The 25,974-nt window shown below is 39.6% G+C and overlaps 1 protein-coding gene across 50 annotated transcripts in view; it reads right to left on the minus strand.

Moving 5' to 3' along the window:
* Positions 1-25,974, minus strand: part of COBL (cordon-bleu WH2 repeat protein) — a 245,375-nt gene that overhangs the window by 62,023 nt on the left and 157,378 nt on the right. For 25 of the 50 annotated variants that reach the window (XM_065583946.1, XM_008179169.4, XM_065583943.1 and 22 more), the window contains 2 exons: positions 5,792-5,921; positions 1,957-2,130 (listed from right to left, as the gene is read on the minus strand). In XM_065583946.1, the coding sequence (XP_065440018.1) occupies positions 1,957-2,130; positions 5,792-5,921 (304 nt within the window). The remainder of the gene's footprint in view (positions 1-1,956; positions 2,131-5,791; positions 5,922-25,974) is intronic. The other 25 variants (XR_010598453.1, XM_065583957.1, XM_065583955.1 and 22 more) reach the window with 1 other exon arrangement.

Raw genomic sequence — 25,974 nt, forward strand, 5'->3', positions numbered from 1 at the left:
TGTTGAGATTTGCAGAGTTATCGGATATCACCATCAGAAAAAGGGAATTTCCTCGTAAAATAGCTGAGATCTGTGTTGTTGTGCATGGCCTACGAGGCATCACCATTTACTTCTATTCAGGTTCTTATTCTGCATCTTTCACTGTGGCATCTGAGCAACTTTCAGATGTGCACTAAACATATAGCAGTTTTTAGTGCACACTAAGCAATGTGGTGCTTTCTTTCTCCTTTTCTCTCCCCAGGGATAAGGTTGTGCGGGAACTGCAGAAATTGATCAAGAGCATATAAAGTATGTATGTGTATATTTCTAGGGGAGTACAGAGTATAAATATTAAGGTGCAATAGGTGCAGATTTGCCCAGGTCCAATATTGAATAAGAGTCTTTAAAAGATGTACTAAGCTCTGCTTCCTTGATTTGGATGAGCTGAGGATACTAAAAGTTCATGGAATGTTTCCATGTAAAAGCTTAAATCAAAGGCATTTAGCTGGGATATCACATTTGTTTAAGAACAAATGATCCGGTGGATAAAAATCAGAGGAGAATTGATTAAAATGCATTTGATTGCCAGAGTGGAGCAGAGGAGCATTGCAAAATATCGTAATGATAGGAAGTCAGTTGAAGCACAAACATTGATTAAAACAAGTCCAGAACAGATCTTTAAGAAGAGAACCACTGTGTACAAGCCGATGGTATTGAACCAAAAATCAAATTACAACAAGAATTTTGTTCATACATTGGTAGGAATAAAATAGGTTAATCCACATTAACAGTTGTGTTTTCTAGTAGCAGAACTCCTTGACATAGAGACTTTTTCCTCCTCCCCTCCTTTATAAAACTTGACATTCTACATCTCTTTACCTAAGATTTAAACACTAATGCATTGGGTTTAGCTAGTGGGCAACAACCCTCGCCCAACATTTATACATTAGGTGGAGATAGGGTTGCCAGCCCTCCAGGATTGGCCCTCCAGGAATTAAAGATTAATCTTTAATTAAAGATTATGTCATGTGATTAAATCTCCAGGAATACATCCAACCAAAATTGGCAACCCTAGGTGGAGAGCTACTTAGAGTATAATCTTTGCAATGAAAGCTTTCCAGAGAAGGATCTCAGTGGGATTAGCAGAGATACACTACCCTTCATGTGGTTACCAAATAGGCTCTGATGCTGCAAGTTATTGCACCTGAGAGGACCTTGCACCTGGGTAGAACCCTGCTGACTTTCAGGTGTGTGTGTGTGTGTGTGTGTGTGTGTGTGAGAAGGGGGGCTTACCCATATGGAGTCATTTGCAGGATCTGAGTCTTAGATCATGTACCAAGATTTGAAAACAGTCAAGTCTATATGGTAACTCTGAAAATACAACCATGTTTCACACAAATAAGGAAGAATGCCACAACTATCACATTGCATTGTCTGATAAGATTTCCCAAGTGAGAGAGTGCACCTAGAGCTAGCCAGGTGGGCATGGAAAATATACATATTAAGATGAGTAGGCCTTTAACAGTACATGGTGGGTGTGATTGATTTTCATGAAAGGGGATTTCAGTTTGCAAAAGCTTGGGAAATACTAGTCTGATAGATTACAGTGGTTGCTCAATAGTTTATTGCACCTATATGTCTTTGGATGGAGGGGGAGAATGCTTATGCAGAAACAAATCGAATACTAAACCACACATTTCTGCTTTGAAATGCATGAAACTGCATGTTTTTGATAGTCATATTTACACATCTCTATATAAGAGCTAAGCAGCTGTAGCAATATTATCTATAAGCAAATGTTTCATTCACCTCATATTAATTAATCATATGGATATAATGCATTGAGCATTTCTAAAGAAGAGGCTGGAAAAGAAAAACATGTATGTCTGGAGAACAGAGAGGAAAGTCTGGAAAAGCTATCCTTGACAGTAACCGCTAAAAGAAATGAAAAGCAAATACATAGATGTTTAAACATACGTTTAGGTACCAGGTTTGTTGGTGCTGTAACATCTGGTGCTTCACTGTAATAGTCAGTTGGATCCATAATGTCTGTATCAGGAGGAGGGTAAGGTGGGGGTGGGGGAATCACTAACTGGGGTGGACCACGTGTGTTGCCTCTAGGAGGCTTTTGTGGCACCTGTCGTCCATTACCTACAGGAGGATCAATTAGCTAGTTACTTTATTGTCAAGTCAATTATTTGTATGTTTCTTTTAAAACACACAGAAGTGTGTGTATTCACCTGCTCCCCCCCCCAACCATCCACTCTGTCTGGGTCTGATTCTGCTCTCACTCACACCAATGTAAACCAGGAGAAAGTTGACAGATATATGCTGGTGTTAAATTTAGCTACACGAGATAAGAATCAGGCCCAATATATACTTGTATGTCACAATCTATACACATCAATCAGCATAAATCTCAATTGCTGTTTTGGCAGATAGTAAAACACACTAATTTAAAAACACTGTACAGAAAATATCTTCCTGAAGGTGGGTTTTTTTTTTAAATTTGTTTCTCCCTTAGACACATAGACTTTAAAGTCAGAAGGGACCATCATGATCATCTAGTCTGACCTCCTGCACACTGCAGGCCCACAGAACCTCACCCACCCATTCCTGTAATAGACCCCTAACCTCTGGCTGAGTTACTGAACTCCTCAAATCATGATTTAAAGACGTCAAGTTACAGAGAATCCACCATTTACATTAGTTTAAACCTGCAAGTGACCCATGCCCCATGCTGCAGAGGAAGGCAAAACCCCCCAGGGTCTCTTGGTCCCTTGGTCTGACACAGCCCACATCTGTTGACCTATAGGATACTATGCAAAACTATTTCCCTCACTCTTTGAGGAGGTAGGGGAATGGTGAAAGTTGGTATTTCTGAATGGATGTGCTATTTGGGCTTTCATTTTCTTTTTATAGCTTTTTCTTTTTGGCTTTGACAGTGGGCAAAGGCTGCTGGTTTTGCTGCTGTTTGTACGATGGAGTTTCCAACCTGTGTCGGAAATGCTTAGAGCCTCAGAACAGAACTTAATTTAGTATCATGCATACTAAATGGGATAAATGGGTGTCCTTTACATTATTAAACATATTAATAAATATCAGCAGTGTCACACCCTGATTGCAGTTGATGGTGGGTAAACCCTGGAGATGTTTGGTCTTGATAGAAGCCAGATCTCTCTCTTCTTTTGGAGTAAGACAAAGAGACATGTGATAATTCATAGGTCTGAAGAACATGTTCTCCATTTGTGATAGTGCTGGAGTCATACTCAGCTACCACTGACATTCTCTTGAAATCCAGCAGGCCCCTGTGCCTTCTGACCGTATCTCAAACTTTCTTCTGTGTTTATGGGAAGGCTCCAGTTTAACCAAACCTTAAGTGGAATTATTGAACCACTAGGAATAGCTCTGAGCTATCAATCAGCCAACTTCACCCAACTCTCCCCAAAGGATTTAATTTTGGCACTGTGGGATGGATAAATCTTTAGACTTCTTCTTACACGGGCTTCAAAGCATGGTCTTGCATGCATTAGTGCAGCAGTGTAGTGGGAGCAAGAAGGTTGGAAAAGATTTAACTGAATAGGGTTTTCATAGGCTACATCCAGCTGATTAAGGTTCAAGGAACAATTTAATGCCCATAAGTATGCTGAACCCCAGTGACGTTTTTGACTGCTTTAAGAGAATTAGGCACAGCACTTTGGGGTCAGTATAAGTAATTTGGTGTTAAATATTTGATCTGACCCGTTTGCCAGTTTAAGAGTGTTTTTTCCATGATTTTTACATTCCGATTAGTATGGTCAGGGTGGGAGGAGGTATTTTAATCTGCCCCATCATGCTGCTGTCTATTTCCTGTAGCAATTTTTCTCTATACAGTCTTGCTTTGTTAGCTCCTTCCTTTTTGCTTCCTGACACATCTGTGCTGTCTCATGGTTTCATGGTTAGTGCCCCAAAGAGAAGCTGTTTTACCAAGCTTCCCTCATTATAACATTGTGTGTTTATAATTATAGTAATCTAAGACTGCAGCAGAAAATGAAAAATATATAGGGGATTATTATGCGACATATCCTTAAATCAGCAAAGCTCCAGTAAAGTCAATTGAGCTGTGCCGATTTACAACAACTAAGGGTCTGGCCAAAAGACACCTATTTATATAGCTGTGGATAGAAATGAGCGGGTCTGTTCTGTTTTATTTCATCTGTAACCTTTCAAGCAGTGTCATAAAATAAAGTTAACATTAACATCAAGTTAAAACACCAAATGTTATCAGTAATGACTTGTGGTTTTCAAGGGGAGGCATTGGGAACGACAGATCGTGACATCCGCAATAGTTAACAGGCAGCCAATTTTCTGAAAATGATTGTGTTATATTGCACAGCGATAGCATTCTCCTTTGAGAGTTTAAATAAGAGATGTCAATAGAGTCAAATATGTTACAGGATAATGGACTCCTGCTGCTACATAAATGCTGACGCATTAAATGTGAGGCATTTACTGAAAATAAATGTTGAAACAAAGCTAAGAGGTTTCTTTCTAAAGTGTGAAGCATTTGTAATGTTAGCAATTATACATGACAGGGTGTTCATTTATGGTATCATATATGCAGTCTTCAGTGCTATGTGAAAATGCTGAGGTCGAAGGTGCAACCTGGAGTGTACCAAGTCTACTGTAGCACATTTTAAATGATTCCCTTAATGTACTGGATAATGAGTTCCAATGCGAGGGGTTATTAACTCATATCTTTCAGAAATCAGTTTCTTATCTAAGGGAATAATCTTGCAGTCCTCACACAGACAAAACTCCCAGTGACCTGAAATATCTGGAGGGCTTTTTCTCAGTCTCTCTTTCTATCTGTGTGTGAGTAAATGAGTTATATTGCATAAAACTGAAAACTATAATTTTCTTTATTTTCTTGAGGTATGTATTAAATTTATTGCAGAACCTATCTGTTCTTTTCTTGCACTGATTAGCTAAAGACTCTATTAATGCAGATTCATCTCAAACAGGACCGAAGACAAGAACAAAACTTTATGGAACATACTCCACTGACGTAAAACCATCATGGGACAACGGAAAAAGTGTATTCAACAGCAGCAAGGGCGATGGCTTTGAAAACAGTGGGACAGACCTTCAGCTGGTGCACATTGTCATAGGTGCATTGAAGAGAATGGAGCTATAACAACTGAAGTGTAAGAACATAAGAACAGCCATACTGGGTCAGACCAAAGGTCCATCTAGCTCAGTATCCTGTCTTCCGACAGTGGCCAGTGCCAGGTGCCCCAGAGGGAATGAACAGAACAGGTAATCACCAAGTGATACATTCTCTGTCGCCCATTCCCAGCTTCTGGGAATTTTTTTTTTTTTGGTGGTATGTCAATTTACATCAGCTGAGAATCTCCCTCTCTCCACAGAAGTCACCCCTTACGTCCAAACTCCATTCAACTGGGGCAGGGGAATGGGCAGGGAGGTCATCTTCAGAAGGGCATAGTGTTGGCCTAACTCTGTTTCCATTTAACTCACTGATGAAACTGACTTCAATGGGAGAAGAGTTGATCAAAAGTGGAGCGGGATTTTCCAAAGCACCTTTAAGTGCCATGCAAAAACATTCTACTCACTCAAGCAATATTATTCACCTTTCAAAACTCTCTGAACCTCAAACACTTAATTACCAGACTTTCATTCTTTAGGATAAATATTTTTCAAGATTACATAGTTTCCAATGCAAGGGGCCATTTTGGGGAATCTTCAAACAGCAAGCAGTGCCACATAAAGCACATGCATTGGATTCGAGGAAGCAGAGAAGAGAAGCGCTTACCCACTGTGCTCTTCCTCTTGTCTTCCTTTTCTTCTGTTCTGTTTGGCATGACAGGAACAGGAGGAGTCGGTGGTGGAGGGGCACGTCTCTTTTTTTTCTGTAAATCATTCTGTGATGCCCCTTGTGGAATCTAGCAAAACACAAATGGTAAAATCCACATGGTGAAGGATGTAATTTTAGGTTTCCTGCATTATCAGTAACAAAAATGTACAGCAGGTCACAGAATTTGTTTCTTACATAAATGTACTTCAGCTCAGAATATTGCCATGATACTTTGTAATGAAACTCAGTCCTAAACTAAAAGGGACATTATAAGGTAAGATTGGAAGAGAAGGGATGATACAGCGACTCAGTAGGAGAAGGAGTTCCAGTCTGCAAAAGTGAAAGGCGGGTTTACAAGTATGTGTATTTGTTGATCTTGGGAATTAGTGGGCCAAATATTCTGAGATGCATGCTCCTGAAAGGTGTGTGCATAAAATACCCAATCCAAAGCTCATTGATATCTTTCTATTGGCGTCTATAGCCTTTGGATTATGGCTAACTACTCAACGTTGTTCATGTAGGGCCTGATTAGCTCCCATTTCCCTGATTTTCTTCTCACACTAGTGTAAATCAGGAGCAATACCAGTGAAACAAATGGAATTACACTGGTAGAAGTAGGAAAGGAATCAGACCCACGTTATGTGGCCAAGTGCCTATGTTGGACTGTTGGACTTTTCAAGTGAGCTTTTGAAGATCTGGCTGTATGAGGTGCTGAGGCTTCAAATAAAGGCAAAATGCTGAAGTTCGTCAGTCATGACTTAAAAGCTTACTAGATCCTTTTACAAAAAAACAATTAACACAAGTGACTAGAGTGTTGTTGGATGGCACAATGTTTTCTTCAGTTTATTGGAATACGGTTGTGTGTGTGCATGGCTCTATGTTATTGATGACCGTGAAAAAAATTTACTGGAAACAGGTTAGGCTGTTATATGTCCTCCATTTTGAATCTTTAAGTGAACAGAGTGTTTGTGAGGTACTAATAGCACGAGTCTGAGACAAACTTAATATAGACAGCAGCTGTGGAAGCCTCCCATACATGCAGCTCTGCCTATGCACCTCCGTCATCACTTGCAATACAGCTGGTATTCCTGTCCTGAAACTCTACTGAGCAGAAACTACCAAACATGCGGGGGTGGGGGTGGGGGGTCGGGAAGGTTATATTTTTTCCAGAAGCATTAATGAACACATATATTTATTGTGGAGGATGACAATATAGCAAACAATATCTTCACAATGCTAAAGGCTACTATCAAAGTTTCAGCTGAGCAATCGCATGTGAAAGCATCTTTCATAAGCATTCAGTGCATCCTGACAATATCTGGGATACATGACTGAGTTCCTAACAAGGTCTACGAAAGAGTAGTACCCAGTTTAAATCAATCTTGTTCCACAGTGCCAGCAAAATACTTCCATATCAGTTCAATCATTACTGTACTTTATGGTAAAGATCATGTGGTAAAAATATGAAATCTCCACACAGGTGCAACCAGACAAATAAATGCTAGTGAAAACATCTCCTAACAATACAAGCTTTGGTGTCTGGAAAGACCAGTCCCAGGAATAGTGCATGGAAAATTAGTAGAAGGAAAAAGTTTCTCTACATTAGTACTTTGTCTGGGGATCATTTTCCTGATCCCTCTAGCAACTTTATTGCAGTGGAACACTATGCTCTATTAATTTAAAGTTCAAGAAATTTTACATTTCCCCCCTTGTCTACCATATTTAAATCTTGTTTCTAGATGCTAAGAAAAGTTTATATAAGCCAGTGAAGACTGGTAACAAATTGCATAGTTTAGAAGGATCTGCATAATAGCAAATGCTGTTACGCAATGGGAATCAGAGTGGTTTTTTTTAAACTATATTTAAAAATCTGTGAGCCAAACTCTGCAGACCTTAGGGCCCAATTCAGCAAAGCGTCCAAGCTCATGTTTAAAGTTAAGCATGTAGTGAAGTGCTTTGTTGAACTGGGACCTTAGTTCCTACTCTTTTTTTGAGGGGTGGGGAGGGAGAAGGAGGGGAAGACAACACATTAAAGTAAAAAGGAGCTTTTCCTGGAACACTCTTTGTGACTAGGGCTGTGGTGGAGGAGGTGCTGACAAAGCAAGTTCTACATCTGGGTGTAATGAAAGACATGCCAGGAGATGTTAAAAGGGCCATAGGGCAATGATGAATAGGGCCCAGTTTTCCTAACTACTGGTGCCTCAACTCAGCCTAAAATGTGAAAATGGTGCTGGGCTCCAGCTTCTTGGAACATCAGCAAAAATGAAGATTCTTCAGTTATAATTGAACTAGCAGTTTTGATGATCATGTATGAATCAGAGCTTAGACACATCTAGTGAACGAGGAGTGAGAGAGGGTGTCATTTTTATTTCGCCAGTGTTCTGAACACAACCCCAGTTTTTGGATGATTGCCATAAGCCCTGCTGAGAAATAAACTGCTGGGGTTTTTGTTCACAATTTGATAGTATAGATAATTACATCAAGGAAATATTTGGAAGCCATGCATTTATTAAATACTACATTTTTATGAGAAAATTAGTAATAAATTGCCTACTAGGCAGCAGTAAGTGATGAGCCACACAAATAAATCCAAAACAAATAGATACCAGACATATAGATATATTAGATACAAACTACATTGTTATATAAATTAGATATATTAGATATAAACTAGATTGACTGATTGATTTACAAAAATTTTAAACTTGGAATTAATAAGAAGTTTTCAGTTTGCCTGTCAACTCACTGATCACTTTGCACATGTGTTTTATCCCCATGTCCCACCTTCAATTTCTTTTAGTCTTTTTATATTGTGAACTATTTCAGAGAAGCACCATTTTTTCCTGAGAGTTCCACCTGGAATGCTACCACTGCATAAAGAAATCACCACTACCAAAGATCCTGAGCCAAAGAACTCCTGTCCTTGGTCCCAACCTAACTGAACCTGGGCAGTGAGAGACCACCCTACTCCAACGTTACTGCCAGTCAGTGACTGGTTATCACAGAAGTAGTGAAGGCCTAGCTTATAAAGGGCTCTGTCTACCAATACTACATTATTAATAAAACCGAGGCAAATATTTCTCTCTACCTGGGAGGTAAATGAATAATACTTTTAAAAGAATCAAGTATTGGAAATAAGCAAAGGGTATACATATTTTAGAGAAAACTCTGTGCTCTATCAACTCAGCATTTGAATATAAAACTGTTGCTGAAGCTTGAAACTGGTTCCAAATACAGGTTACTTGCCACTAAGGTAATTTGTTGAACGAATACATAGGTGCAGTAGGCTAGTTTTCTTCTGTATTCATAAGAAATTCATTTACAGTTGATGAAGCTATTTTGAGCTTTATACAATTCTACACAAAATAAAAAACAGAGTTAATAACTATTGCACTGTGTGGGTGTGAGGGCACATGTCTGTGAGCAGTGGTCCTTTATTTGGAGAGTATTATACCCTGTATGCACAGTGTGCCTGACTTGCATTCAGTTGACAAATAGCTATTTCATGACAAATAGAAACAGACAGGATCTAGAAGAGTTGTAATGAGTGGCTGTGAGACATCACAGTAAATGTACCCTAGATTGGAAACTATAGGTTGGAATTTTGGTGGAATAAGAAGGCCCTAAACTAACTGGTGTTACTGCTAAAGTGGCTACTGTATCTTTTTCAACATCTGCTATTCTGCAGCCCTCAAATTCGGAGCGTCCAGCATGGCACCTCCCAATACAAGGCAATTTCCAACATCAAAACAGAAAAGTGACAATGCATCAAGATAAAACAAAAAATAAAATAAGTTAAAAATAAATTCTTGCACTTACAGTGGCAAATTTACCATCTCTTTGCACTAATGTCAACTGAGTTACAGTTGAGGTACATTTACCACATTAGCACTATTCATCCAACGATCTCAAAGTGCTAAGTAGGTGGTTGACATTTTTACAAAGCAAACGTTCAGACTTCAAGTTACAGCTGTATCATCATAAGAAAGAACATAACCATAAGAGAGAGTGGTAAATTTGAAACATATATTGCCTGGGACTTATATTTACCAGTAATTCCATTATATTACATACAGTAAATATCTGTGCATATATACACTTCTATCTAAAGTTTAAGATACGGTGAAGTTAGCTATAATTAGAGGCCAAGATTTTCAAAAGTGACTAGTTATTTTGAGGACTCAATTTTTGGGTGCCTAATGTTGGACACTTGAAAGTGGTCTGATTTATAGAGACACTCAGCACTTAGAGGTGTCAAGTTGGGCATCCAAAAACAGAGGCAGCAAAATTCACTTGTCACTTTTGAAAATCAATGGAGTTATTCCAGATTTACACAGGGGTCACTGAGGTTAGAAGGGGTCACTGTCTCTAAAGAGCTGATTTCTTATCTTCTTTGTCATGAACTGACTGCAATTGATAGAAATTCAATAAAAGGCCAATCTCAAAGAAAGTTCCAATAAACCAATATATCTGATGGTTTTGAAGGGGCTAATGTACAGCAGACAGTCCAATCTTTAATTGAATGTGGGAAACTCTGTGTCCACTCTAGTATGCTCAACATGCTTTTGTTTTGCTGAAGGAGGAGCTAGATGGAGGACGACTAATGTTACATTTTCTTGTCCATGTCTGTTGTGTTTGTAGAGGAATTAAGCAGCAATCAGGCATTTAGAAGGAAATAAGTTACTTTATTCATGATTATTCACTTGCATCTGAAGAAGTGAGGTTCTGACCCACAAAAGCTTATGCTCCCAGTACTTCTGTTAGTCTCAAAGGTGCCACAGGACCCTCTGTTGCTTTTTACAGATTTAGACTAACACGGCTATCCCTCTGATACTTTATTCATTATGGCATTTTAGATCACTGCTAAGAGAAAATAAATGATCTCTGTAACTCCAACTTTCAGGATAATATCTTACAAAAAAGGGTCAAAATTAAAGGTGGGGCTGAGACCTGAAATTCAAATCTGAATCTGAAATGTCCCCAAATTCAGTAAGGTTTGGATCTGAGGACTCGGCTTGGCCATTATGAAGATAACCAGGAAAGCAGGATATGGATTTAAACTTTCTCAACATCTGAGGGTGGTTGGATGCAGGGTTTCTGTTTGGGATCATTTTTAATCATCACCTATTCCACAGGATGTTCTACCGGCATGTAACAGCTTCCATGTTCACTCTGTGTTCCCGCAGGCAAAGGAGCCATTTCCACTGCTTTGGAGAAAACTGGGCAGACTGGTGGAAGAGAGATAAAAGACTAGAAGTCTTGAGAACCAAAGGGGACAGTAGCATAACAGAATTTTCCTCTGTAAATGATAAAGATCCTTTGGCACTTGGTGAATAAGAACTCGCATGTGAAAGGCATTAGCTTGGTGCGTCAAATTCCTCAAAGATGTATTACTTCCTACTCTACCAAGAGGAAAGAGTCCTCTGCAGATAGCAGCTTATTTTCAGCTTGCATACTTATTTACAGTGATACTTGCTTTCAGGGCTGAGCTTAGATAGATGTGTAGAGACACAAACAATCTGAATATTACAGAAAAAGGAAAAAAAAATCAAATGCACCAACCACTTCAATAATGAAGGCTTAGTCAACTACACAAAAATATTGCTTCTCTTATCCTGTTGGCTAAGTGTGATGTACTCACAAACACATCATAAAGAAGATGAAAAGCTTGTTTAAAACTAGCAATGCTATACGTATGTAAAGAGTGTCTAGTTCAAGACTGGGTCATAAAAATTGTTGGAAGTGGTTCTTTAATGTCAACCTTGGTAAATCTATCTAGGAGGCTAAACATAAATGGCAAAAAACACAAAGAACATTGTGTTTCTTTTTCGCAATCGTATATACCAAAACAATAGAACTTGAAAATAATTTGTTATGGCTGGCTGCTTCTTTTATAAAGAAATCAAGCCTTAACAATATTATCTGAAGTAATTTCCCATCCAAACTTTGTTATAAGAGCCCCTTACTGAGTGGAATAGATTATTTTGCTGTTCTCAGCACTTGTGTTTCGCTTTTGTGGCGTTTTTAAGAAAGCTTGATGAGATGATTAGGTGAGTTTCTGGTTATGCAACAAATAAATTAAGAGCGATGTTAACTTCAGGACACGTTTTTTAAATGTTCTTTGAGTATGGGCTACTACCATAAAACTGAACTAAAATAGTCCTTTGTGACCTAAATCTGACAAATACTGTTCACCCCTTCTGCCTCCTTTATTGGTGAGGCCACACAAGCTGCAAAAGGCGATTTTCTATTAAATTCATGTCACTGGCTCATGTATTACTTTGGAAAATATTTACAGTATTACAGACAAAGCATTTGAGGAACATGGTGAGTGCATTTTACTTTTGTGAGAGTTCAAAACTTGAATTACATTTTTGGCCTAGAGATGAGATTTCGGTAGATACTAAAAACTAAAAGTGTATTACAAACAATGCCAAGAAAAAATGATGTGTCAAAGTGGTTGGGAAACGGAGTCCTATCTGGCTAAAACCTGAGAGTTTCATTCAATAGCATTCTAGTGGGCACATTATGGACATTAGCAATTGACAGGAACAGATTATGTAAATATGGTACAGAGGGACATATCCAGAGAGAATACGACCCGAAAGGGATAATGAACTTTTTCACACAAAATAAACAAAAAAAAGTTCAATCGTCAGAGGATTATCAAGTAAGCTTTCAACTCTAGCATTAGCTCTAACCCTTAAATGTTGCCCATGCTCTGCCTACAGGCCAGGCACTCCCATTGTGCTTGTCAATTTTTCACTGTCACTCTTTCCAATATATTCCCAATATTCCTGCCAACACTCACTATGCTGGTCTGCCCAATGCCAGCCACTCCTTATTCACAGGCCAAAGACCTGATTCTCTCCACACCTATCCTCAGTGAAGCCTTGAGCATGGAAAAAGGTGTCAGTAAGATGGGTGCCCAGAACATTGAGTATTGATCAGAACAGAGCACAACCTGACTTTTCCAGGGAACTTCTGAGGTGCTTTAAAGTAAACCCAAAAGATTCACGAGCAAGATTGTAACTCAGGATGAGACATGGGTTTCCCATTCAGCCTATTCACCAGATTTGGCTCCCTCAGGCTTCTACCTGCTCCCTAAGTTGAAGGAAGACCGTTGTGGGAAGAATTTCAGTGATGATGAGATGATTGCAGCAGTCCATGGGTTTCTAGACATACAGGACAAGGGTGTCTACAAGATAGACATAGTCAAGTTGCAGCGGTACTGGACCAAGTGCACTGATATCAAAGGGGACTTATTGAAAAATAAACAAATAACTGAATGCAAATTATGCTTTTTCCTTTGTCAGGCTAGAAACTTTCTGAATGCCACTTGTAGTCCGAACACACACATACAAGTTATCATCTTTAGGTCAATGTGTGATCGAGACCTTGCAGGGCAAGCGCTCGCTGGTGAGATGTTCTTGCCTTCCAGCTCTCACTCCCTCTCCTTTCCTCCTTTTCTGTAATGTTTCCTCCTTTATTCTTTGTTATTTTATTGACTGCTCTCATCTTTGTTGTTTTTTTTAGTTTTTAATTGTTTGTGTAGTGTACTACCCACCGTACTGGAGACGGTCCAGCGGGTGTTTGATAGATAACTATTTTTTGTATTTTACAGATTCATGTACTTGGACAAAAAGAAGAATGCACATTTACTAAATCATGTACTGACTATGGGCCGTATTCTGCCACCCTTACTTATGCTGAGCCATAACTGACAGAGTTGACATCTTCTCTAATTTCAGCCAACCAGACTTTGATACTCTTACTTGCATGTATTTCTATCAGCCTACTTGGGACAGTGGGAGTGGCTTTTTAAGTGGAGTCAGGGGCCAGCCTACCTGTGACAGACTCCTTTAAGGGAGAATGAGCCAACTCAGCCCTACCTGGAGGCAACTCAATCCTTACGTAATTGATTGGCAGTTGTTTAGCTAATGACTTAGATAAAAGATTACTAGGACTCAGCCAGGCCCAGGGAGAGAGGTAGTGTCTGAAGAGAGCAGCTCCCAAGAGTGTCTGAAGAGAGCAAGGAGCCGGGATGCTGTGCTCCCAGAGAGAACAGCTCCCTAGAGAGGACAGCAACAGAAGAAAAGTGGCTACAGGTGAGGGCTGCCATGGATTAAGGTAGAGACTGAACTGGAACAGACAACTGCAGGCCCCAAGGAGGAAGGCTGTGCACCGTTGAGCCCTGTCAAGAGGGGCCGCGACTAAGAAACTCAAGCCCCCAGTAAGAGGGGCCTGCAACTTCAGAACTCAGGGGGAGAGATTTTTTATATCTAATTTATTTACATTTAATAAAGTAAAACCCAAACAGGGGAATTTTGTTTTACACCCTTTTGGAATTCTTAGGAGACCCTGAGGCAGGGGAAACTGATGAACACAGTTCCTGTAGTGCCACTTAAGCCAGCAGGGAGCTCTACATGGAGCAAGGTCCTACAGAGTGTAAGGAGGAATGGCAGATCCTGGCCTGGTGAAAGCCTTCATAGTTAATATTCTAACTGGGCAAACAATTGTACCATCAGGGAATACATATCAGACCACCCAGTCTTTCTTCTCCTTCACAAGGAACACAAGCAGATCTTGAAATAGGAAGAATGAATTTACAGGAAGCCCTGCTCATAAAAGATATGATTTATCTGCCTTGTCAATTAGGTTCAAACTTTTGGTGTACCAACAACAATTCTACTGATGCTTCTGTAGCATTGTGTGGATTTTATATTGTAGAATGGTGGGATTTTTTTTTCTTTGTAAGGTTTTCACTGTGATTTTGTATATCACTTACTGCAGATGAGAAGAAAATGTTTTGAACCAAGTAGGAGCCATTTTAAAGAAATCAACAGCACAGAGATAAATTTTTAAGCTGCAGAAAGGAGATATAAATCTGTCTGTTCAGCTTGGTGATATAAAAGCTGCTCCATGCATTTTCACAGAACAGCAGACCCTTCACCCTGCCTAAATCTAACAGCCATAGGAAGTCCCAGTTTGACATTAATATGTCCTTCACACTATTTACTCACATGTCTAATACATTCAGGACAGGTCAGACATTATTAGACTTTCCTTTGGCATACATTGACTGAGAAACCAGATTTTGGGAGCCTCTCAAAGAAACAGCACTAAGGAATTTTATGAGGGCTGATCACACTAAGTTAAACTGTGTAGTGTTTCTGGCCAATGCTGAATTCGTCCCTTCCCACTCCATAGAATAATGTGACTAGAAATTGAATTTATGTGACTGAATTCCATATGTACTGTAAGCATAAAGTCAGTATGGTCTGATGTTTCTTTGAGTAGCTCCCAAAATATGGTCATTGTGTTACAGGAGATCATTTCATTGGTGGGGCATTTTAGTAGCGTTCTCTGATCCCTAATGTAACACAACAAAAATCATTACCTTGTGGTTCTATTGAGATATGCAGAAACATGGTACATGGAAACAGTTTTAGGCTGACTTTTGAACAGGATATTCTATAAAGTAGTTGTAATTTACTATGGACAATTATCCACAGATTTAATGCGGATTCTACTCTCATCGATGCCAGTACAGTCCCTTTGAATGGGCACTGTTAATTCTGCTGGCCCTACACTACTTAACATTTTTATGAATGACCTGGAAGAAAACACCAAATTATCACTGATACAGTTTGCAGATGACCCAAGAACCATGGGAGTTGTAAATAACGAAAAGGACAGGTCACTGATATAGAGCAATCTGGATCTCTGGGTAAACTGGGCCCAAGCAAATGAGATGAGTTAATGGAAATGTATACATCTCAGAACAAAAAATGCAGGCCTTATTTACAGGATGGGGGACTCGCATGTGGATGGCAGCTTGAACCAACATGTAAGAAAATCAAGCTTGCCTGTAAAGACTTCTCCAGCCATCCAAAGAAGACAGATACTTGAAAGAACATTCTAAGAACATCCTCTAAGTTTGGATAGGATTCTGAAGTCGATGGGCAAGGATCTACTGGTGATGGTTCATATCAGCTCTAATGACATTGTGCCATGGGATATCTTGCAGACAGTAGATGACTTCAGGGAATTCAAAAGTGTGCTGAGATCCTTCCTGTCCCAGGAGCGAAGGAAGACAAAAGGCAGAATATTCTGGAAGTGAACCACTGGTTAGGTAAGTGGTGTGGGGGGGATGGCTTTGTTTTTTTGGAACATCGGTCCACCTTCTATGAGGATAGGGGCATGTATAGTTTAGACAGCGTCCACCTCAGTAGAAGGGGGACCAATATCCTCAGGGACAGGCTGGCTAAAGTAGTCAGGAGAGAGTTAAACTAATAGCACAATGGGAGGATAAAAAGAGGGAAGACTGAGCACTCAGCACAAAATCAAGACATTTTGAGAACAAAATCAAGGAAGCATAGGACACGAAGAGAAGAAATTATTTAATTGCCTATACACTAATGCTAGAAGCCTAGGTAACAAACAAGAAAAAATTGAATTGCTCATTTATGAGCATAAATTCAATCTAGTTGGTATTATTGAAACCTGGTGAGATGATTTGCACAACTGGATTGTTAAAATATCAATGGTTATAACCTATTTAAGAAGGACTGAGTAGGCAAAAGTGGAAGGGAAGTAGAACTCTATGTCAAAAATGGCATTATCTGGTTCTGAGTCACTGATAACTTGGAAGAAAATGGTCTTGAATGCTTATGGATCAATGTCCTAACAGATGAAGCACAAGATGGGATATTATCTGGTGTCTGCTACAGACCACAAAATCACAGTGGAGAACAGAACAACTGCCTCCTTATTCACCTATCTACAATGTGTGTGTGTGTGCGTGTGTGTGTGTGTGGGGGAACCTGTGTAATCATGAGGGACTGCAATGAGAGTGACATATGCTGGAAGTCTCATGCTGCCAGTACTAAAACATCCTTGGAATTTCTAAATATCATAGATGACGATTTCCTAACTCAGAAAGCATTGCAGCTGACATGAGGGAATTCTGTATTAGACCTTGTCCTAACAGATAAAGGAGGAACTGATCACATAACTAAAAATTAATGGTAGCTTAGGTACATGTAATCATGACAGGATCACATTTATAATGTGCAAGCAGAATAAAGTCCAAACCACACACACACACCATCTGGTTTGGACTTTATTCTGCTTGCACATTATAAATGTGATCCTGTCATGATTACTTGTGCCTAAGCTACCATTAATTTTTAGTTTTTTATATATATATACAAATACACACACACACACACACACACACACACGGTGCTTCAACAATAGGGCCAATTTCACAAAACTGACAATAATTATGAGCCAAATCTGCGTAGTGGAAGAAAATAATCAGAAAAATGTGAATGATAATTGGGAATCATTTAGGAACACCTACTAGATGCCCAAAATGCCACAATCCCACAACTGAAGGAGAACGCTATGCTAGTTAATAAACGGATTTGATTTATAGGGGAAGTGACGGCAACTATAAAAAATAAAAACGTAAGATATAATAAATGGAAGAAAAGGGATGTTGATAGTAATGAATATAAATCAGAAGTTAGGAATTGTAGAAAAGTGATACAGAAAGCAAAAGTACACAAGGAGTTTTTAAAAACATATTTGGAATAAAATAATCCTGTTAATAGTATTGGTACATTACTACATGGAAACGATAGAATAATCAATAATAATGTAAAATAGGCAGAAGTGTTCAGTAACTATTTCCATTCTGTATTTGTGGAAAAAAATATACAGTCTCATCATATGGTGACAACAGATTTTTCATTCAACTAGTAACTTTGGAGGATGTTAAATAGAAGCTACTAAAATCAAAATTTTTTATACAGCAGGTCCAGATAACACTGCTCTACAGCCAAAATGCTTCTGAAATAAATGTAGTCAAACTTTACTAATTCTGGGTCACTGAGAATGAAAATGATGCTTAAAATTGTTGATTGGCTCTAGTTTTCAAGATATGCTATTGGTTCAGTATATACGACCCTTGACTTGGGAATGGCGGAGGATAAGTGAGTTCTAAAGGGAAGGGATCTCAATTTAAACCAGAAATGACTAAAATACATCTTTGACTGGATCTATGAATAAATCTATGACTGGGTTTGGACAGTACTTGCTTTTTAGGCAAAACAATGAATGATGCAATCTGAAGCTGGTATTGCGTCATACATGATATGAATTGCATCATGTTATTCCTAGAAGTCATGGATGATGCAATCATAATGAAGCTTACATCACTCTGCTGAACAAATTGCCCTATATCAGCTCTAGAAATCATACAGTGTCATGCTCTCTTATTTGTCAGTGTTTGTTTTTGCAAAGGGACACATTTCTGTTTAGCCAAAGTGAGCAGAGATGCCTTGTACTTGTGTGAACAGTGCAGATAACTTCTGCTATGTTTGTGGAGAAGTGACTTTTGCATCACAAAAGCGCAGTATAACCACTATGGTTAAGAAAGCCTATCACCTTTATTTTGGCTGCAAAATTGGAGATCAGGACAAGAGGTGGGCCCCACACATATGCTGCAACACTGGTACAACAAATCTTCGCCAGTGGTTGAACAGGAAAAGGAAATCTATGCCTTTTGCAGTGCCAATGATTTGGAGAGAACCAACAGATCTTACCAGCAATTGTTACTTCTGCATGGTGCCTCCAGTTGGGAAAGGTGTGTCAAAGAAGAAAAAGTGGACTGTGCATTATCCAAACATTCCATCAGCTATACGCCCAGTACCCCACGGAGAAGACTGCCTGATGCACCAGAATCATTCTCACTTGAGTCAGACGAGGAAGAGGAAGAGGATGAAACTTCTGGTCCTGAACCATCAATGTCACAGGACCCACATTTTCTCCCATCCTCCTCCTCTGAACCACACCTCATAACACAAGGTGAACTGAATGACCTTGTCAGGGATTTGGAACTACCCAAGAGTAAGGCAGAGCTGTTGGGCTCCAGATACAGCAGTGGAATCTCCTGGCAGGTGATGTTAGGGTTTCCATGTTCCATGACCGTCAAAAGGATCTTGTCCCATTCTTCTTCATGGAAGGTGATCTTGTAGCCTGCAACATCATCGATGGTGTGATGGCAGCCCTCAACATCGTTCACGATCCAGATGAGTGGAGACTGTTCATTGATTCATCGAAGACGAGTCTTAAAGCTGTTTTACTGCATAATGGCAATGTTTTGCAATCAATTCCAGTTGGTCATGCAGTCCATATGAAGGAAACCTATGAAAACATGAAACAACTTTTGAGGTGCATAAACTATGACCAACATCAGTGGCAGCTTTGTGGCGATTTGAAGGTTGTTGCTCTCTTGCTTGGTCTGCAGACTGGATACACAAAGTACTGCTGTTTTCTCTGCGAATGGGATAGTCGTGCAAGAGATTCCCACTACATCAAGAAAGATTGTCCACTCCGACAGTCATTGGAGCCTGGGAGGAAAAGTGTTCAGCATCCACCACTTGTTGAATCAAGGAAGATTTTGTTACCACCCTTACACATCAAGCTGGGTCTGATGAAGAACTTTGTCAAGGCCATTGACAAAACACAAGCAGCTTTCAAGTACCTTCGTGGAAAATTTCCAAGGTTAAGTGAAGCTAAGCTAAAGGAAGGTGTCTTTGTTGGTCCTCAGAGTCGTGAACTTCTTCGAGATGATGCATTTAACCATGCACTGCGTGGCAAGGAAAAGACGGCATGGAAAGCCTTCCAGTTAGTGACAATACATTTTCTCGGAAACAACAAGGCAGACAACTACAGGTTGTTGGTGGAAAACCTCCTCAAGGCATACAAAAGCCTTGGTTGCAACGTGTCACTAAAGATACATTTTTTGCACTCTCATCTAGATTTTTTTCCACCGAACTGTGGAGCAGTGAGCAACGAGGATGGCAAGCGATTTCACCAGGACATTGCAACAATGGAGAAATGCTATCAGGGCAAATGGAGCCCATCAATGCTTGCAGACTATTGCTGGACAGTGACAAGAGATGCTCCATTTAATGAATACAAGAGACAAGCCAAGAAGCGCCGAGTAGACACTGAATAGGACTAAGCTATGTACATAATAGTTTTTTGCCTTCTGTTTCATAATAAATTTTATTTATATAACCCTTTTGCTGATTTTTAAAGTGTTACATAAACAGGACAGGTGAAATAGTATCATGTAAAGCAACCATAAACACATGAAAAGACCTAGGTTTACAATTTATGATTAAAACTCTACTATCTACACAATATACATAGACATAAAATGTAAAAACTTAAATATCTTAGAAACAATAGCCAATCAGTTGTTTTAATTGTCATATTTGAATTCCGCACATCAAAATACATAATAAATAGCACATTTTATCTCTGAAGCAGACGACTTCTCAAAAAATTGTAGACCAGTGTAACTTGCATCCAAGAGTTTTAAAAGAGCTGGCCGAGAAGCTGGACCTTAATACTGATTTTCAATAACTCTTGGAGCACTGGGGAGGTTCTAGAAGATTGGTAGAAAGCTCATGTTGTGCCAATGTTTTAAAAGGGTAAATGGGATGATCCGTGTAATTATATGCCTGTCAGCCTGACATCAATCCTGGGCAAGATAATGGAGAAGTTAATATGGGACTCAGTTAATAAAAAAATTAAAGAATGGTAATGTATTGGGATTCTCTCCAAGACCTTTTTCTTACTTGGCTTCCCAAAAACTCACTTGATCAGACTCAAGCATAGGCGGTGGGAACCACACATCTACATTTACACAGCAAACTTTTTTATAGAAATATTTAAACATTACATTGCATTTACTATACATTGCATTACACATTTGGGGATTGGCTTGGTTACTTTATAGGAACCAACACCTGTACAACATGCTTTGCCCATGCACAGTCCACACACAAGTTACTTTTTAACCTCATCATATGTTTCAGGCTTATTTTGTCCATTGTAAATAGTTCCTGGGGTGTTCCCTGTTATTTTAGCTAGTACAAACATTCTGTCTTTTAGCTTACTGACACATTTACTTATCTTAGTTAGCACAGACTTTCTGTTTCAAGCCTGCTGATTAATTTACCTTCCTAGTCCTGAATCCCCAAAATGGAGCCTGCCTCACCGTGCCCAATTACTCATGTCAAGCCAGTCATGCATAATGTAATTAATGCAAATCAACATGGGTTATGGAAAATAGATCCTGTCAAACTAAAATGATTTTTTTAAATGAGATTACGAGTTTAGAAGATAAAGGTAATAGTGTTGATGTAACATGCATAGACTTCAGTAAGGCATTTGACTTGGTATTGCACATTTTGATTAAAAACTAGAACAATGTATTTTTTTTTATTAATGGAGATATCCCATCTCCTAGAGCTGGAACAGACCTTGAAAGGTCATCAAATCCAGCCCCCTGCCTTCACTAGCAGGACCACGTACTGATTTTGCCCCAGATCCCCAAGTGGCCCCCTCAAGGATTGAACTCACAACCTTGGGTGTAACAGGCCAATGCTCAAACCACTGAGCTATCCCTAAAACTAACAAGGCACACATTAAATAGAATAAAAACTGACTAAATGGTAGGTCACAAAATTTAAGGGTAAACGGAGCATAGTAATCAATTGGGTGTGTTTCCAGTGGGGCCCCACAGGGATCAGTTCTTGGTCCTATGCTATTTAACATTTTCATCAATGACGTGGAAGAAAACAAAATTATCACTGATAAAATTTACACAAGACACAAAATTTGGGGTAGTGGTAAATAATGAAGAGGGCAGTTCACTGATTCAGAGTGATCTGGATTGCTTGGTAAACTGGGTGCAAGCAAACAATATGCTTTATGTTTTAATACAGCTAAATGTATACATTTAGGAATAAAGACTATAGGCCATACTTACAAAACAAAGGACTCTATCCTGGGAAGCAGTGACTCTGAAGAGATTTGGAAGTTGTAGTGGATAATCAGCTGAACATGAGCTCCCAGTGAGATGCTGGGGCCAAAAGAGTTAATGCAATTCTGGGATGCAAAGAATCATAGAACTGGAGAAGTCATCTAGTCCAGTCCCCTGCACTCAAGGCAGGACTAAGTATTATAGACCATCCCTGACAGGTGTTTGTCCAACCTGCTCTTAAAAATTCCCAATGATGGAGATTCCACAACCTCCCTAGGCAATTTATTCCAGTGCTTAACCACTCTGACAATTAGGAAGTTCTTCCTAATGTCCAACCTAAACTGCTCTTGCTGCAATTTAAGCCCATTGCTTCTTGTCCTATTCTCAGAAATTAAGAACAATTTTTCTCCCTCCTCCTTGTAACAACCTTTTATGTACTTGAAAACTGTTATCATGTCCCCTCTCAGTCTTCTCTTCTCCAGACTAAACAAACCCAATTTTTTCAATCTTCCCTCATAGGTCATGTTTTCTAGACCTTTAATCATTTTTGTTGCTCTTTTCTGGACTTTCTCCAATTTGTCCACATCTTTCCTGAAATGTGGCACCCAGAACTGGACACAATACTCCAGTTGAGGCCTAATCAGCACGGAGTAGAGTGGAAGAATTACTTCTTGTGTCCTGCTTACAATACTCCTGCTAATACATCCCAGAATGGTGTTTGCTTTTTTTGCAACAGCGTTACACTGTTGACTCATATTTAGCTTGTGATCCACTATGACCCCCAGATCCCTTTCCGCAGTACTACTTCCTAGGCAGTCATTTCCCATTGTGTATGTGTGCAACTGTTTGTTCCTTCCTAAGTGGAGTACTTTGCATTTGTTCTTATTGAATTTCATCCTATTTTCTTCAGACCATTTCTCCAGTTTGTCCACATCATTTTGAATTTTAATCCTATCTTCCAAAGCACTTGCAACCCCTCCCAGCTTGGCATCGTCCGCAAACTTTATAAGTGTACTCTCTATGTCATTATCTAAATCATTGATGAAGATATTGAACAGAACCAGACCCAGAACCGATCCCTGCAGGACCCCACTCGTTATGCCCTTCCAGGATGACTGTGAACCACTCATAACTACCGTATATACTCGTTCATAAGCCGAATATTTTTGGTAAAAAAGTGATGTATCAAAGAGCGGGGGTCAGCTTATAAACGGGTCTACAACAAAATTTGATGATTTTAAATTCTATGGAATCATTGAGTTGAATATCTAATACTTTGGCTGGGAACAGCGAACCGCGGTCACAGGGAGCTGAGGGGCTCCATGGTTGCAGACGCTCCAGGTAAACAAAACGTCCCGCCAACGGCTTATCCTGACAGACCGGGAGCCAAAGTTTGCCGACCCATTTATTGATGCCAATACTGCAGCCTTTTAAAGTTGAAAAGGCTTTGTTTAGTGGACTAGATTGGCTTGAAATGGACCTCATAAGTCTCGAGCCAATATGAAACTATAACGTGCAGAATCGATGGTATCTCTCATAAAATTGAAATAGCCTGTTATCCCTACAGACGTGCCAATCTACAGGGCTGCTTTGAAATAAAAAAAGAACAATGATAATTTGACAGTGATAAAGCAGGTGACATTCCTATATAAAGTCCTACAAAATCTATAACTATAATAATCTATTTTCATACTAGTATTTAAAATGAACAACGGTGAAATCAAAAGGAAAAGGTCTTCTTATCATGCAGCGTTCAAACTTAAAGTTGTTGAATATGCAGAAGCAAACAATAATTGCGCCGCTGCTCGTGAATTCTGTATCAATGAGAAGCACGTAAGAGAATGGCAAAAAAATAAAACAACACTAAGAGACATGCCAAGAAGCAAGAAAAAATGTCCAACGAGGTGTGCTTCATTTCCTGAGCTAGAGAAAGATCTCAATAATTGGGTTGTTGAATGTCGACAAAATGGGTACATTGTCACTAGAACTGGAATTCGTCTGCGTGCTCTGCAAATGTCGAAAGATGACAAATACAATTCAGTAAAGCCGTCAATGTTTGTCGCATCAGTGGGTTGGTGTACTCGCTTCATGAACCGTCATGGTCTCTGTCTTCGTCAGCGGAAAAGCTGCCTAGAGATCTGGAAGAAAAAATCGAATCTTTCCAAAGATTTATTATAAAATATTGAAAGGAATATGCATTTGAACTGTCACAAATAGGAAATATGGACGAAACACCAATGACATTCAATCTCCCGAGCAACAGAACAGTAACCGATGTTGGTGAAAAAACAGTTTTAATTAAAACTACTGGCCATGAAAAAATCCATTTTACGGTGGTTTTATCATGTTTGGCAAATGGATCAAAGCTCCCTCCTGTTGTTATTTTTAAAAGAAAAACCTTGCCTAAAAACATGAAATTTCCTGCTGGTGTCATCGTACGTGCACACGAAAAGGGATGGATGGATGAAAGTGGGACTACTGAATGGCTGGAAAAAGTGTGGAATAAGAGACCAAGAGCACTTTTCAATAAACCTGCTATGCTCGTTTGGGACATGTTCAGGGCACACAAGACGGATGAGGTGAAAAATGTGGCCAAAAATATGAAAACTACTTTGGCTGTAATACCTGGAGGCTTAACTTCAGTTCTACAACCGCTTGATGTCTGCCTGAACAAACCCTTTAAAGACAGGCTACGCAAAATGTGGTCTGAATGGATGAGCTCAGGCTTGGCGAAGTTGACAAAAGGCGGGAATCTTATGAAGCCCAAAATCAATCTGGTCGCCCAGTGGATCAAGGACGCGTGGGTGTCCATTCCCTCGGAAATGGTAGAAAAATCATTTAGGAAATGCTGTCTCAGCAATGCACTCGATAGGTCAGAAGATGATGCCATATTTGATGATGACATAAGAGTGGCTGATGATGAGAAGGAATCTGACTCTGAAGACGACGCTGCCGACATCTACGATGACAATGCAGGTGCAGTTGTGACTAAAGTCGAGTTTAATGAACTGTCTGAATCAGTCTCTGATTCACCAGACTTTGAAGGATTTTAAGACTTTTTAAAGTCTCATATTGTTCTGTTACTTGTTTTAAATATCCATTTACTGATTTTAAATATTGACTATAATTTTGAAGGTGAATACATATTTGTTCAGTTATTATTATAACAACAACAGGTTTTTCGTTAGATTACATTAAAATAATTCTAGTAAAACTTTTGAGTGTTTCTTGTGATGCCAGCTTTTAAAATATAGCAGGGGTCGGCAAACTCTGGCTCCTGGCCCGTCAGGATAAGTCGCTGGCGGGTCAGGACGTTTTGTTTGCCGTTCCAGCTAATGGGAGCTGCGGGAAGTGGCGCCACTTCCCGCAGCTCCCATTGGCTGGGAACGGCAAACCGCGGACACTGGAAGCTGAGAGGCTCTGTGCCTGCAGACACTCCAAGTAAACAAAACGTTCCGACCCACCAGCGGCTTATCCTGACGGGCCGGGAGCTAAAGTTTGCCAACCCCTGAAATATAGGGTCAGTGTATGAAGGGGTCATACAGTTTTTGCTATTTTTACCTAACCATCTTGGGGGGGTCGGCTTATGAACGAACGGGCTAATGAACGAGTATATACAGTGCTCTCTGGGAATGATTTTCCAACAAGTTATGCACCCACCTTATAGTAGCTTCATCTAGGTTGTATTTCCCTAGTTTGTTTATGAGAAGGTCATGAGAGACAGTATCAAAAGCCTTACTAAAGTCAAGATATACCACATCTACCGCTTCCCCCCATCCAGAAGGCTTGTCACCCTGTCAAAGAAAGCTATCAGGTTGGTTTGACATGATTTGTTCTTGACAAATCCATGCTGACTGTTATTTATCACCTCATTATCTTCTAGGTGTTTGCAAATTGATTGCTTAATTATTTGCTCCATTATCTTTCCGGGTACAGAAGTTAAGCTGACTGGTTTGTAATTCCCCAGGTTGTCCTTATTTCCCTTTTTATAGATGGGCACTATATTTGCCCTTTTCTAGTCTTCTGGAATGTCTGCCGTCTTCCATGACTTTTCAAAGATAATTGCTAATGGCTCAGATATCTCCTCAGTCAGCTCCTTGAGTATTCTAGGGTGCATTTCATCAGGCCCTGGTGATTTGAAGACATCTAACTTGTCTAAGTAATTTTTGACTTGTTCTTTCCCTATTTTAGACTCTGATCCTACCTCATTTTCATGAGCATTCACTATTTTAGATGTCCCATCGCCACCAACCTTCTTGTCATTAAGCACCTCTGCCATTTCCACATTTTT

This window comes from Chrysemys picta, chromosome 2 (genome assembly GCF_011386835.1).
Source record: "Chrysemys picta bellii isolate R12L10 chromosome 2, ASM1138683v2, whole genome shotgun sequence".
NCBI lineage: Eukaryota > Metazoa > Chordata > Testudines > Emydidae > Chrysemys > Chrysemys picta.